General features: G+C 42.3%; 1 protein-coding gene across 1 annotated transcript; it reads left to right on the top strand.

Moving 5' to 3' along the window:
• Window positions 1–5,343: 5,343 nt before the first annotated feature.
• Window positions 5,344–7,120, top strand: GPR88 (G protein-coupled receptor 88). The gene has a single exon (XM_018561966.1). It carries the CDS (start codon window positions 5,732–5,734, stop codon window positions 6,731–6,733), a length of 1,002 nt encoding a protein of 333 aa, XP_018417468.1. The 5' UTR covers window positions 5,344–5,731; the 3' UTR covers window positions 6,734–7,120.
• Window positions 7,121–11,857: the final 4,737 nt, after the last annotated feature.

Here is an 11,857-nt window from a genome sequence, read left to right as displayed (position 1 = left end):
TTTGTAGTCCTCTATTGCTGGTGGTATTCTCCATTGCGCTGTATAATGATTATACTGCGCAATGCAGATTACCACTGACCAGTTATAGAGGAACTACAAATCCCAGCAATAATACATTATACAGCGCAATGGACAATACCAGCAGCTATAGAGGAACAACAAATCCCAGCAATACATTATATAAAACGCAATGCAGAATACCAGCAGTTACAGAGGACTACAAATCCCAGCAATAATACATTATACAGGCTGGTTAATATATTATTAACGGGATTTGGTGTTCACCTGTAGCTGTGTTGTGCAGTGTGCTGCTTTTTTTTTTAAAAACAGGAAACTTTAAAACAGGTCCCCCTTACCTGTTTCTGAACCCTTGTAAGTCGCAGCGGCGGCTCTGCGGGCGTGTGTCCGGCCTGTGTGGTGGGCGCGGCGTATGCGGCGTCACCCGTGTATGGAGCCGTGAACAGGCAGGCGTGAGAGGCAAGCGGGAAATTTAAATGTTTGCCGACAAATCGACCATGAAAAACATTGACAACGTTTTCCATTGTCGATTTTAACAAACAACAAATCCCAGCAATAATATATTAACCAGCCTGTATAATGTATTATTGCTGGGATTTGGTGTTCCTCTATAGCTGCTGGTGTTCAGCATTGTGCCGCTGTATTATACAATGCACAATACAATACACAATACAATACACAATACAATACACAATATAATATACAATGCACAATACAATACACAATACAATATACAATGCACAATACAATACAAAATAATACAATACAATGCAGCATACCACATGCACTTTGTTACATTACATACCGCTCTATATCACTGTCTTCACCACCGCTCCCACTTCAGCCAGCTCCCGATCCCGATTCCCGATACGAGTCCGATGTGTCTGGTCTGGGGTGGGTGACCATGAGAGGGTGACCCGAAAACGCCTCCTCGCTCAAATCTGTGCACCGGGCAGCTCCCGAGTCCCTCAACAGGTCGCAGTTGCCTCCAGGATGACGCCGCACTGCCTGCTGGTGCTCTGCCTCCTGCAGCCCTCGCTCCTTCACATGCGGCTGAGCAGCCAGGGGAACCAGGGGCGGGGCCACTTACGTCACTCACTGACGTAGGACGTAGCCCAGAGGACGGCTCAGTGGCACTCTTCCGGCTTCCCCATAACGCTGCCCTGGGACAGTGAGACTGCACAGGTCAGCGCCGCTGCGGCCGGCGGGGACTCGTTCTTCAGATGCCGCCCGCAGCGGCAGCCTACACTGGTCTCGATCGGACGGCCGGACTTATACCGGCGACTGTCACTGCCCAGCAGAATTTTCCGCCCCTGTTCCCTGGCGCCCTCAGGCAAGTGCCCATGTTGCCTTGCGCTAGCGCTGGCCCTGCACACAGGAAACAGGTGAAGACAGAAGAGGTAAGGGTAAATAAATCATTAAAATAATTATTATTTGTAGCCTAATGTTGTATAACGTACTGTTGCAGCAATGCAAATTGGCACCTTTTATAGAGGACTACAAATTTCAACAGTACTTTATACAGAAATGCTATTGCTATATAAAGTATTGCTGGGATGTGTAGTCCCCTATAGCCTGTGCCATTCTGCATTGCTGTAAATATTAGGGATGCACCGATATAGCGGTCGCCAAAACATATCGGCCAAAAATTGCACTTTTGGCTAAATGCCGAAAGTGCAATTTTTCTGCCGATACAGCGGCTCATCCCTGCTTTCTTTACTCCCCGCTGGGCGCTGCTCTGTGTCCCAGCGAGGTGGAGAGAAAGTGTGACAGCCGGCCGAGCGCTGCGGGAGGAGAGCGCTGTGTTTGTGGGTTTTTTGGGGGGGGGGGGCAAAAAAAATCTTGTACCAGGGCCCTTTGTTCCTTAGGTCCGCCACTGGTGCAATCAATAGCAGAACACCCAGAATTATCCAAATGATACCAGGCTACAAATCAGACTGACTGATTACAGTGCTATCATTACCAAATTTAAGTGGCCACTTCACTTGAGACTGCCATGAGACAAATGTAGACAAGCCCTATAGAAGTCTATGGAGCTGTATAGCGGCTGCGCAGCCAGGAGAGAGAGGACTTGTAGTGTGGGATGTAGATAAACAATGAAGGCCACAGCAGTCCGATCTTGGTAAGTATACATCTGTGAAGGGGGAGGATGGGATCAATTAGCTCAGGGCAAAGGGGCAAAAATTATAAGTGCACTTTGTTTTAAAGTGTACAAATCCTTTATGGACATGATATTTAAGGGGAAAACTCTGTGGTGCCCCCATCCCTTGGTGCCCTGAGCACGTGCTTTTTTAAAATTAATGGGTAATCCAACCCTGGATATATATAGATATATTATACATACTGTATGTATTAATCAGTGATAGAGATATACAGCACAGTCAGTGGCAAAGGTATATCATAATGAATTTGTGTCCTCTGTCCAGTCTTTGTAATCAGCTTCATATGGCGAGTGGAGGTTAATTTTCACCTCAGCATGCACTGATCTGGAGAACATGCCGTCTGTATGTGTTTATGTGCTGAGAGCAGGAGACCATGTATAATGGCTGCAAAGACACCTTGTGTGATCAGCGAGAGACTTGATTGTCTCCGGCCACAAATATTAACCCACCATGGGCTGAAGTAAAATCACTGAAAGGGACATATATTCACTGATGGTAAGTGATTGCATGACAAAACTACTGTGTTTATGAAGACTTTTTTTTATTTTAGGTATTGACTTGCTAATTCTATTTTACCATTAAAACACATTAATTACAAAATGTTTTTTTTTCCAGGCAGATAAAATGAATGCCGCTTTGTATTTAAGATTATATCCTTATGGGCTTGTTCACATCAGAGGTGTTGGGGCACAGATAAGGTAATTTGCCTTGTTTTAAATGGGCACAGTTCACATCACCCCAATGCAGTGGTGTGCGCTAAAAAAAAGGTATGGCACGCCTTATTGTTTTCAGTGCATCGGGGTTCGACATGGTACGACCGCATCACACCACGCTGTGCCAAGGGAACTTCTCCACAATCTCCATCCATTTCCATGAAATGTCACTCGTGACATTTCATTGAAGTTCTACAAAATAAAAAGGTAAGCAGTGCTGGATTGATGCATTAGCACAGTACCTGTCATCCCACACCAGCACCCTTGTGGGCCCTCAATGTGAAAAGGAGAAGCAGCATAAGGAAACAGTCAGGTGTATTGCAGGGCAAGGAACATGCCAATAGCAGGAGAAGGCAGAGTGATAGAGATATGATCCCATCAGTCTGCTGCTTCTCCTTTCACTGTGCAGTCACAAGGGGTGGGGAGGAGACCTGCAGCAGAGAAAAGGTCTCCTCCCTTGCTAGGCAGGCCTAGCTGTGTAAATCTCAGAACTGGATGTACAGAAATACAATCCTTTGGCATGTAAAACAGCTATCCAATATGTATTTCATCTGTGTATTTAGCCGTTTGCCTGGAATTACGCTTTAAAGTAGATCTCTTTTGAAAATATGAAAAGTTTACAATTAAAGACATTTGTTTAAAAGTTTTAGAGAGAGTAGGGAATGGTTAAGACCCCATGTCAGTTTGTTTTTCTGTATCCCACTGGGGAGACTTATCTTCACTTCCTGTCCCAGATAAACAGCAGGAAATTAGAGGATACCTCCCATCTTAAAAAGCTGTCACTACACAGGCTTCTCCATTTGAAGATTTCCCCTTACCTCTTATTCCTGTATCAACTCAAAATGTTGGATTTTCCATCACTTTCTGTACAGGTGATAATAGTCACTAGGACCAAAAGTGAGAGTGGATCTGCCTAATGGTAACACAGCCAGCAATAAACACCTGACTGAGATTCTATCCCTTCCATGTTGTATCCAAAACTAAAAAAAAAAGTTTGGACTTTACTTAGCCTTTAACAAACGACTGGAATGCAGTATATAATATATACCTTCAGGTCCAACCTGACATTCTGATATCTCTGGCTGATCCAGAAGAGCTCAAAGAATCTCTGAGTTGATGTAAGCTCTCTTAGGCTGCCCTATTGTACTGGGGTAAGTTTGTCTTGAAGGGGGAGGACATACTGTTTTATAATAATTTGCAGAGTGTGTTACCTTTCTTTTCATTTCTATTTGGGTGTAATCATATGTGTACCCTTAAAAAAAATAGTGTTTATCTGTTTCTTCCTTGTTCGAAACTGACCATGCAAAACACGGTAGCAGATCCATGCTTGTGTGGTCAGTTTGTGTGCCAGGGAATATGCTTACATGGAAATATACTTAATGAATATGATAAATGTTGCCCTGTAAATTATGTGTAACTGTTGTGTGAAAATCCTTTGGAAATATACTGTGTCTCAAACAAAATGTTTGCTAATACTATTACTTTTTCATTACTGACATTAATTACAAATACTGTAAAGATAAACTTTGCCGGTCTGAGGGAAAATGAAAAGGATGACATCCAGAGGGGATGTCCACCTTGCCTAGGTGAGGACTGAGGAAGGGGGAGTGAGTATCACCATGATATCCAGAAGGGATGTCCACCTTGCCTAGGTGAGGAATGAGGAAGGGGGAGCTAGTATAACCATGACATCCAGAGGGGATGTTCACCTTGCCTAGATGAGGACTGAGGAAGGGGGAGCGAGTATCAGCATGATATCCAGAGGGGATGTCCACCTCGCCTAGGTGAGGAATGGGGAGAGAGTATCACCATGACATCCAGAGTGGATGTCCACCTCGCGTAGGTGAGAACTGAGGAAGGGGAAGTGAGTATCACCATGATATCCAGAGGTGATGTCCAACCGGCATAGGCGAGGAATGAGGAAGAGGGAGCGAGTATCACCATGACATCAAGAGGGGATGTCCACCTCGCCTAGGTGAGGAATAAGGAATGGGGAGCGAGCATCACCATAATATCCAGAGGGGACGTCTATCTCCCTAGGTAAGGAATGTGGAAAGCGAAGCAAGCATTACCAAAAATGTACTTGCTCCCCGGAAAAAAAAATCCATTTTGTAAAAGGCTGGGGGGAAGGAAGAGAATAATAGTGAAATAAATTCTTGGGTGAAGGTCTACATTATTTATAAATTGCTTGGCAGAATATACAGCACAATGCAGCAGGTGTTCAATAGTTCTGCTTAAAAGGCAGCTGTTTGGAAAATACTTTTATTACTATTACTATTATTTAAACCTGTACAAATAATGATAATAAAAACAACAAGGGAGAACCTGCTTTAGCTCAGGCAACATTTCCCATTGAATATGGTGAAGAAAAAATATACAGCTATATAGAACATATATTATCTATAGCAGATCTTCTATTTTCTTGCTTAAAATGCACTGGTGGCTCTTAAGTATTTTTGTTGTCCTTCTATAATGTCATTTTTCACTTTTCAGCACATTTGTGGTAAAAGATACAGAAGAGAGATATGCACTTCACATTGACTGTGAAATCAGCTCTTCATTCTCTACCTCGGAACCTGTTGAATAATCCATTACAAAAGGTTTTTTTTCCAAGAGTATAATGTCACAAAGACGTAAAGTGAGCTGAGAGTATAACACGGAAAGCTGTCACAGCCATGTCACCCCCACCCTCCTCAATCTCATATTCTCTCTCCGTCTCGCTGTTTGCTTCACTCTACTGCTCTTTCTCACACATACTGTATACTTTCCCTCGGTGTCCTTTTTACCTTTCTTTTTCTGTGCATCGGCTCTGGGCATGGCTTTTCCATTCTGTACAGGATGAGTAACAGTACCTCTTCCCCAGGCCAATGTGAAGGACTCTTGGGAACACGTGTCCTGGTGGCCACAGCATACTCTGTCTACTCAGTCTCTGGCACTTTGGCCAATGTTTTGGTAATTTATCTGGTCTGCTCTTTCAAGAAACTGAAGACGACCAGTAATGCCTTCATCGTGAATGGTTGTGTTTCAGATCTTCTTGTGTGTGCTTTCTGGATGCCTCAAGAAGCAATATTAATATCCACTGGTCGTCTGGAGAATCCCTCTTACAGGGTGTTCATGGAAGGGGTGTTTTTCCTGTGGATGACGGTGTCTCTCTTATCGCACTCCCTGATTGCATTGAACCGCTTTGTTCTCATCACCAAACTGCCAACGGTTTACCACACTGTGTATCAGAAGAGGAACACGGAGTGGATGATTGCCATGGCTTGGGTGTTGCCCCTTGCGTTCTTGCTTCCTTGGCTTTTTGGACAAAGATCTTATGAAGTTACTTTTCCTTGTCCTAAACTCAGACTTTATGTGTTTTGGGGTCAGGAGGTCCCAGTGTCCAGTTCCTACACGGCCATCCTTTCCACCGTCACAGTACTGAGCCAAACAATCATCCTTTTCCATTGCTACTTCCGCATTTTCAGAAAAGTGCAGGTCAGCCTGAAGCGGGTAAGTGTCCTCAATTTCCAGGTGGTCCACAACTTGCCCTATTCTTGCCCTCGTAAGGACAAACGTCTAGGACTGTACGTGCTAATTGTATGCTGTGTTTTCACCCTGACCACAGAGCCCTTTGCATGGTCAGTCCTTTATGGCCTATTCCAACCTTTACCCAGTGGGGTTGTGGTAGGCAGCTGGCTTCTGCTTTGTCTATTGTTTGTTCTTAACCCCTTCATCTATACTTGGAAGAACGAAGAGTTCCGGAGGTCATTCAGAGCAGTAGTTGGGGGCGAACTATGGAAAAGCTCTTCAAACAATGCTGATCCAGCAGTGCAGACAATATCGCAGAATGATCCATGAGTGGTGTGTCATCCATGGATTCTCTAGAGCACCACTTAATCCTTTGGGTTCGGAAGCAGCACAAAATCTTGGAAGCATCTGACTCAGAAATCGAAGCTTGTTCCTGTGTTGTTTCTGTTCTCTTCACGTTTGTATTGATGGTTACCATGGAAACATTCTGTATTCATCCAATCTCAGCTCCATGGGCCGGGGTAGGAGGCCGCTGTGGACTACACCGGTTGAAATTTTCACTGTATTATATGTACTATTCATTATTAATGCAGCTTTCTTTATGGGGATTTGTAGAAAAACAGATCATTTAAGTAAACAGACTGTGAAGTATTTTTATTTTGCCTAAACATTGAAAAGTTGGGTGCCACAATATGTGAGTAGTTTAAATTTTTTAATGCCATTGAGGGGAAAACAATCATACTGTGATCGTTACAGCAGTACACAGCATGAAAATAAAATCTGTTTGCAAATGATTTTCTTTTCTCTTGTTACGCAAATGAAATGTTTTTGCTAAAATGAACAGCTGAATGTTGTTGTTATTGCTCTAAAAGCCTGGATTACAGCAGACAACACAGGAAGCATTTGAATCCTGAGAGGGGGATCAATTAAATAAACATTAATTTGTCATTTAATGCCAACACCAATTTTACATTTCATAAATATGACATCACCCTTGGCCACTCATTATAGGAGATATGCCCACTGATTGAATCCTTCCACAGAAGGGTTATCAAGGATTTGGATGGATGCCGTGGCAGTGATGAAAGGGCTGTATGTGTGTGTTTCTTACGCACAGCGCATATTGTCCTGGGATTTAACATGGGATGGGACACGTTTTCAAAATTAGTTTGAGCTTCTTATACACACGTGGTTATATTGATGTGTAGTCATAGTGATGGTTGGCTATTACAATACATGAAGTGGAGTAATGTAAGTGCATCTAAACCCAAAAGCAAAAATGTAATATATAGTGCAGCTTACCAATTCTTAGCTGTGGTGGCTGCTTTAGTTTTCTTTCTATGCTGTTTTTCCTTTCTTTTCACTTGGTGATCCGATCAGCAAGTCTGCTATTTTTCAACTTCCTTTAACAGGCCAAGCTGTCCAGAAAAATTGGCAGATAGTAGGTTCAGACAAGCCATTTAACACTGTTATACAACTGTTAAAAAAGGGGGCTTTTAATGGTTAGCTTTTATTCATTTATGCAAAACCTTTATCCCAAAAGGAATTTAATTTTTTTAAACATTTGTTAGTCAATCTGCAACCACTGCAACCCTGGTAGTTCTCATGAAAATGCCAAGTATCTGACCGGTACTCAAAAAGTATCTGTACATCCCTAATTATAATGCATTGCTGGAACACCCCAGAACGCAGTGAGCTGGACGGGTTGCAATCCAGTGTGTTCCAGCACTAAATCGGCCGGAACACACTAGAGCTGGTGTGAACTAGCCCTGAAAAAAAAAAAAAAAACCTTTTCATTTAAAAGAAAAAAAAAAAAAAGGTATCAAAATCATGTTTTTATTGGGCGGGGAGGGGGGGGCGCCTTCATGGTTTCTTGCACCGGGGCCCTGGGGTTTCTAGTTACTCCTCTGGTCAAGTCCATCTAAATCTACTAGTGCATCTAACACTACCCACCCCACAGGATGATAGTGCTGCTGTCCAAGGATGGCCCTGTTGCTCCTCCATAGAGTGGAGCCACCCTGAGACAGGAAATGTGTTACTAGTCAGAACACCAGGTGAAAATAAAGGAATAAAGTCTAACAAAGCAAACTAATGAAGCCACCACATTGGAACTGGCAAGCTGCAATGTATTAAATATTTGTTATTGGGTTTAGATACTCTTAAAATTTGATATAAAGGGATCATACCTTCAGGTTTTTAATGTTCCAAGGTACATTTCCTGTGCCATGCAGAATAGTGATATCTATGATATCTGAAGATGGCTTTTCATTGAATCTATTGGGATCATATCTAACCATTAAAAAGTTTGACCGTTACTGTATTGTTTAGGAAACATACAACCTTCACTTTTTAAAGTTTCCAATATCTACCTCATTATCAAGAGCAGGTAATGGCATTAACTGACATTTAAATATATACAATGCCGATTATGCTTTTCTTTTAAAGTTTTACCAATTTGCATAAAACTGCCTTGAGAGGATGGTGGTGCTTCTTGATTTCAGTAGAAGAAACTGACTGACAGCTTTACTTTGCTGGAAGGCTCCGTGGACTGGCTGATTAGACTTGGTGAATAGTGATACCCCAGCACCTCTGATAACAGGTCTGTAGATATGGAGGGAAGGTGATACAGTAAGACGGGATACATTAACATGCTAGAGGGCTGTTAGATTATCAAATAATAATGGGAGCATACATTAAACAAAATTGAATTTTTGCATATTTTCTTTATTTCAGCTTTTATTGAATATCTATACAACCATTCCACCTTCCCTTTTATTCCCAGCATTAAAACACATCAACATATTTTTTTTATTTTATAGTTTGGTATATGTTGCTCTCTTAATGAATACGATCTGGTTCACCTGCATAACAGGCACATATAATCTTTGACTGTTAAGGACCTAAACACATAAGATAGACAGTATACTCTAAAGTGAACCTCTGCTTTGTTAATGCTTATGTTTATTTACTGTTCTATTGTCAGATTCAAAGAGAGAAAACCATGCATAAGCTTCAAGTCATGATGCTTATTTAGAAGGTTACTTGTTGTTTCCTGCCATATATTTATGAAGGAAGGGGTCAATGTCAGTTGTCCAAATGGAATTATGTGTAACACCCAGTTTGCCATCCACTGTACAGAGGGTTGGTACATTGTTTTCCACCATGAACAAATCGGCATGGTTGTACTTAATCATGGGCATATTGGTACTCATTTTTTGCCTTATTTTTTGGCCTAACCAAAAATTGTATGTGATTTGGCACTGGTGATTTTACTATGTAATATTTCCTCTCATAATTATTAAAACAAAAAAAAATAGTTTATCATACCCAAATAATAATGAAGTTACTAACCCTTATGCTCAAATAACCAGAAAAACTAACTTAACACTAAACCTAACACTTAAGGAGACACTCACTTTGCCCATTCAAGGAAAAGGAGCATTGTCTTCGTACAGTTCCTCCCTCTATTGATCATCAGCTCTCTAGCAATCCCCCACCTCTTCTTCCTCCTTAGAAGCTAGTGCAAAAGTATAGCCAATCCCAGGGCCCCAATACTGTCACATGATGGCAGTGGCGTAACCAGAGTTATGGGCGCCCGGGGCAGAACATTTTTTTCGCCCCCCCCCATATTATATAAACATCCACTAGAACTGTACCCCCCACCCCCACACATATATATCAGCTAAGGAACTACAAGTCCAAGCATGCCATCATTGTCCCTGTACACCCCCCCCCCACACACACATATCACCCAGGGAACGGCAATATCTGGTTGTTGTACAGGGGCAATGAGGGCATGCTGGGATTTGTAGTTCCCTAGCTGATATCTGATGAAGCTGTATTCCACCTGAAAGTACTACAATGTCATTAAAGAACTAAGAAAAAAACATAAAATAAAACTTAATTCGCTTCTCAGTGGCTCCCTCTCTCTGACACGATCACCCGGCTCTGTCATCGGGCGGCCGCTCGCTCTTCTGAGGCCACTGATTGGGGAGCCGCGTCTGACTGATCCAGCCAGCCCAGATCGCCGCTATGCGATCCGGGATGGCTGGATCAGGCAGACGCGCCCTCCAATCAGGCACTGTAGAGGGCCGCTCGCAGTGGCCTTGGAGGAGCGAGCGGCCGCCCGATGACAGCCGGGTGAATGTGGCAGAGAGAGGGAGCTCAGCGCTCATCCTGCCCTAATTCAGGCTATAAAGTACAGCTTTTTATAGACTCACTACTTATTGTTCCTCAAGCCCTGAGGAAGGGGGAGTCTAATTCCCCCAAAATGCGTTGGCTGTATCTGACATTTACATTCAAATAAACAAAATAAATGAACCTTCAAGTGAGAGTCCTAACCACATATCCAGGATTAGATCTTCTGTTGAGCAATCCAGCATTGCGATCAAAGAGGCAGTAGCCTTGGGTCATAATCAGTTCCATATACTACACACCTACTGTTATCACAGGTTACTTTCTTCAAGGAGCACATCCCACATTTTGTCATATTTATATCAAAACCAATTTCTACTCCTACTGGTCCAGCACTAACACATATATATCATTTCATATAATAGGGAGGGAAGACATAATTGCTTCCTCTATGTTCTTACAACAGGTACTTTGGTGGCAGCTGGAATGGAAGAAGAAAAGGTCGGATATTGCAGGAGAGGAAAGTGTTAGTGAATCAGAGTGGTGGCTTTACATACATACTGTCACTTTGCTCTCAATGGGCAAAGTGTCAGTGTCTCTTTAACCTAAACCTACACCCTAAAACTAAATCTAAACATGAACATAATCCCAAATCTAAATAGAAACTTGATCCAAACCACTGAATTTATCTCCATAATTAAACTTTGAGGTGTCCATGCTGTAACTGCACAGTCTATTCCACTCATTTTGTTTCTGGAACACATCTGTTGGTGATGCTGGAACACCATACTTGCTACCTCTCACACACAAAAAAGTTTGCTGTTGTAAAATTGTCAGTAATAAGAGGCTCTGGTTAAAGTTTTCCAACCAGACCAAACCCTGTCCTGGAAGTTTGAATGTGACTTGTGATCTAGGAGAGAAAGCCACACAGCACATACCTCACAAAGAACACTCCACCCCACATACTTCTACTGATCCTCTATGGAGCTTTGTGTGTGCTTAATCTGCAGGGGAGTTAAACAGAACTCAGATTAAGTAATTAACAATTTACGACTCTAGTACAGTTTGTGATGTTTACCGTAAAGCCTTAGCAGTACACTGAATTATTTTAGTTGTTCCCTGATATTGCAATTAACCTCAGCATCACTCCTAAAACTAACTTTAAAACTCCAGCTAGACCCAACATCCAATGTCAAGGTCAGACATATTATTTTCATAATGACGATCAAGAAGACATATACAGTAGTAAACTGGCAAGAAATCCACTATTGTTAACTCAAACAAATCGTTGCATTCACATATCAGCAACAAAGATGTTGA

This window comes from Nanorana parkeri, unplaced genomic scaffold, assembly GCF_000935625.1.
Source record: "Nanorana parkeri isolate BGI_ZX_2015 unplaced genomic scaffold, ASM93562v1 scaffold553, whole genome shotgun sequence".
Lineage (NCBI taxonomy): Eukaryota > Metazoa > Chordata > Amphibia > Anura > Dicroglossidae > Nanorana > Nanorana parkeri.
The sequence above is the reverse complement of the archived record's forward strand: the minus strand, read 5'-3'. Positions and strand labels throughout refer to the sequence as shown.

Bases quoted from the DNA above. Each gene is read 5' to 3' on its own strand.
- GPR88 (XM_018561966.1), top strand. From the start codon at position 5,732: ATGAGTAACAGTACCTCTTCCCCAGGCCAATGTGAAGGACTCTTGGGA.